At 61.4% G+C, this 4,019-nt stretch overlaps 1 protein-coding gene across 1 annotated transcript; it reads left to right on the forward strand.

The window, feature by feature from the left end:
- The first annotated feature begins 724 nt into the window (after positions 1-724).
- On the forward strand, positions 725-3,224 carry PROCR (protein C receptor). Its single transcript, XM_017839703.1, has 4 exons — positions 725-808; positions 934-1,170; positions 1,995-2,261; positions 2,344-3,224. The coding sequence occupies exons 1-4, from the start codon at positions 754-756 to the stop codon at positions 2,454-2,456; spliced, it is 672 nt and encodes a 223-aa protein (XP_017695192.1). The 5' UTR covers positions 725-753; the 3' UTR covers positions 2,457-3,224.
- Positions 3,225-4,019: the final 795 nt, after the last annotated feature.

The raw sequence follows: 4,019 nt of genomic DNA on the forward strand, positions 1-4,019 counted from the left end.
GTAGTAGCTCTGCTGGGAGGAAAGGCTGGAGAGTTGGGATTGTTCAACCTGGAGAGGACAAGCTTTGGGGTGACCTGATTGTGGCCTTGCAGTGGCTGAAGGAGCTGCAACAAAGATGAAGAGAGACTATTTCCAAGGGCCTGGAGTGAGAGGAAAAGGGAGAATGGCTTCCCACTGCCAGAGGGCAGGGTTAGGTGGGATATTGGGAAAGAATTCTTCTGTGTGAGGGAATTCCCACCCCTCAGCTTAGCTCCCCCGAGTGTCACCCCCTTCCAGGGAGGGGGGTCCTGGTGCTGGATGCCCACTCCAGGCCTGGTGGGTGTGAGGCTGCTCCCTCCATCCCTCTCCCATTCCCTGGGAATGGTCCCCCTCACCGTGTCCCCACTGGTCTCCCAGGGGAGCAGGATGGACCCTGCCCAGCCAAGGGATGGGGAAACTGAGGCAGGCACTGGCTGCTCGCCCAATTCCCTCTGTCCCGAGATGATTTGGAGCCTCATCCCGCATCCCGGGGCGCTGCAGTGCCCGGCATGTCCGGCAGGGAAGGGGTGCGGGTGGGTCGGGTGAGGAAATGGGAGAGACCTGGCTGGAGTCCCGCTCTCCTCCTCCCACAGCCCCACCTCCCCGGCCGGCTTAACATCCCATGGGCCAGCCCGGGGCCACCATTCCGTGCCCACCGCTGTCCCCACGCCGAACTCCCGGCCGGGCCAGCCTCGGGGCCACCGTGCCGTCCCCATCCCCGTGCCCGTCCCCGCGATGCTGCGGCTGCTGCTGCTCTGCGGGGCCCTGGGCTGCGGGGCGGAGCAGGCGGGTAAGGCAGGGGAACGGGGGCCGAGAGCTCGGGGTTGGCGTGGGGGGACACGGGGGCTGGCAGGGGGTGGGCGCGGGGCTCGCGGGGGTGACGGGGCGGTGCGTGATGTCCCACGTGTCCCGCAGCCCCGCTCACCTTCACCATGGTGCACTACACCCGCGTCTTCGAAGGCAATTCCCTCTTCTGGGGGAACGCCAGCCTGGACGGGCGGCTCAGCCACGTGCTGGAGGGGCACAATGTCACCCAGGTGCTGCCGCTGGAGCCGCCCGACGCCTGGGCCCAGCGGCAGAAGGACGTGACCACCTACCTCAACAACTTCAGCAACCTGGTGAAGCTCTTCAACAAGGAGAGACCCATGGACTGTGAGTGGTGCCTGGGGGGCACTGGGGCGGGGGAGACCCCCCTGCGCTGCCAGGGCACGGGGATGGCTCTGCAGGGACAGGTGGGAAGAGGGATGGGGACATGGCCATGTGCAAAACGTCTCTGTGGGCAAAGGGAGCCCTTCTGTGGAGCCGGGAATTTCTCATCCAGAGCCTGCCCTGGGAACGGGGTGATGCTCAACCTGCTTCTGCTCCTCAGGAAAAGGGCTGGGACTGCAGCTGGGGGGGATAGTGAGGTGTAGGCACCCTGCCTGCATCCCACCTGTATCCTACCTGCACCCTGTCTGTGACCTGCTTGCTTTCTGCCTACTCCCTGCCTGCTCCCTGCCAGCATCCCACAGCTTTCCAGGAGCAATGGGATGCTGCTGGTGACGGTTTTGTGCTCCTGCACCTCTCCACAAGCCCAGTTTCCTCTGCTGCTCCTGCCCAGGCTGTGTTTCACCTTCCTTTTCTTCCTTACCCCCAAACCTGTTCTTCCCCAGCTCCACATTTCTGTACCTGCTCCTTGGGGAGCCCTGTGTCACCGCGGGGTCTCTGGTGTGACACCCCCACGTCCTGGTGTCCCCCTGCTCCCTGGGTGCATCCATCCAGGAGAGCAATGAGTGCCCCAAAACCCTCTCATCTCCGTAAAACTGGATCTGTGCTGTTGGGAGATAAGGGAGGGAAAAGAATCCTGGCCACTGGAAAAGCCACTGAGGGGGAGCGGAGCCGTGGGTGGGTCGGCTGTTGCAGGGCTGAGACCGTGAGAGCTCAGGGCACGGTTTGGGTGGGACCTGGTGACCCCGTCTGTCCCTCTGTCCCCACAGACACCCAGAGGCTCTGCTGCCACCTCGGCTGCTGCCTCTTCCCCAACGGCACATCCCACAGCTTCTACGAGGTGACCCTCAACGGGACGGCCTTCCTGAGCTTCCACGTCCCCAATGCCACCTGGCAGCGGCGCTGGCCCGGCCAGCACCAGGTGGCCACCTTTGCCAAGACGGAGCTGATGAAGTACCCCATAACCACACAGCACCTGCAGCACTTCCTCAACACCACCTGTGTCAGCATCCTGCAGGCTCAGAGCGCCAGGACAGGTCTGGGCTGGGGCCGGGGCTGGGGACAGGGACGTGGTGGGGTGACCCTGGTCGTCACCTCCGTCCTTCTTGGCTCTTGCAGGAAAACTCAGCGAGCGGTCGCGCGCTCCGCTGGTGCTGGGGCTGATCCTGGGGACCCTCTGCTTGCTGGGCATGGCCGTGGGGATCTTCTGGTGCACGGGAGGGAGCTGCTGACGGAGCTGGCAGCTGTCCTGTGTCACCCCATGGACACAGGGGATGGACCCATCATCTCCCTATGGATCCATCATCTCCCTGTGGAGGCAGAGAATGGACCCATCACCTCCCCGTGGATCCATCATCACCCTGTGGAGGCAGGGGACAGACCCATCACCTCCCCATGGACATAGCAAGGGATGGATCCATCATCTCCCCATGGATCCAGCATCACCCTGGGGAGGCAGGGGCTGGATCCATCATCACTCCGTGAATCCGTTGACCAAGCTGCTCCCCCACAAGGGATGCACGTCCCCAGTGCCATGGGCTTTGCTCCCAAGGGACACCAGTGGCTTCCCTGCCCTGTCCCAGCTGGACTGATGCCCCCAGCAGCTCCTGCCCCGGGGATGCTCCCCATGCTGGACTGGCACAATGTACTGAGACTCCACAGAAACACGCCTGGCACGGATGGAAAAATGGGGAAGATGGGGGTGGTGGGGAAACCAGCAGGAGAAACAGCCAAGGAGTGGTTAAAAGGATGGAGTTAAACCCTCATCTATCCCTGTTCCGAGGGGTGGAGGGAAGATGTCACACCTTGTGTAATAAAAGCACCCATTAACTCCCACCACACCTTTGGCTGCTCTCATTCCCCTCAGCAGCCCTGATGGGGGCTGTGGATCCATCACAGATCCATCGTGGATCCATCACAGGCTGTGGCTGCCGGTGCCAGTCCCGGTGTCTGACCCTGGGCTGTGCACTGAGTTTTCCAGGCCTCTGGAAAGAGGCTGCTGGTGTTTGCTGGAGGGGTTTGCAGCTTCTGAGCTCATTTCAACCTTCCCCCGGCTTTGGTTTGACTCAAGTCACTTTCCCACTGTTTTTCATTCCAAGGCCAAGCACAGACAGCTGTGAGGGCCAGTTTTCCACAACCCAAGTCCCAGCTAAAAACTCCTCTTGACTGTTTAAACTTTGATTGTATCAATAATAAATTCTTGGCTGCATTTCCCTTTCACCCAAAGGAAGATTTTGAGCTCTCCTGCTCATCTCCACCTCTCCAAGGACAGGAAGAGCTGGGGATGAGCCAGGAGCTGGCTGGGGACAGTGGTGGAGGGGACAGTGCAGGAGAGAGGAGCTCTTCTGCATTGACTTCCCGCTCTTTCCTTTCTAAACACCCTGTGAGCAAGAAAGGGTGGGATGGAGGAAGAGGGGAAAAGAGATGTGGGACAGAGGGGATGGGAAGATGACTCTGGGAGTTGTCCTCTTGCAGGGATGGAGAAGGAGGTGTCCCAAGCCCACACCTCATCACCCTGGCCCACGGCCATCCCTGAAGCAGCCCCCGCCTCCCCAGGCTCCGGGGGCAGGGACTGGCGTGTTCCCCACCCTGTGGAGGCTCCGAGAGGGGGAGAATCCAAAACAACAGGGCTGAGGCACGTGAGCATCATCGCCTTTGGCAGGAGCTGTGCTGAGGGACAAGCACTGCCTGTCCCTGCCACGGGCATCCAGGGATGCTGAAGGTCACACACAATGGGTTTGCTCCCCATGGAGGGATAAAATCCCTTCCAGTCAGGGGAAACAGCCACATTCCCG

Source organism: Lepidothrix coronata, unplaced genomic scaffold (assembly GCF_001604755.1).
Source record: "Lepidothrix coronata isolate B3197 unplaced genomic scaffold, Lepidothrix_coronata-1.0 Scaffold461, whole genome shotgun sequence".
NCBI classification, from domain to species: domain Eukaryota; kingdom Metazoa; phylum Chordata; class Aves; order Passeriformes; family Pipridae; genus Lepidothrix; species Lepidothrix coronata.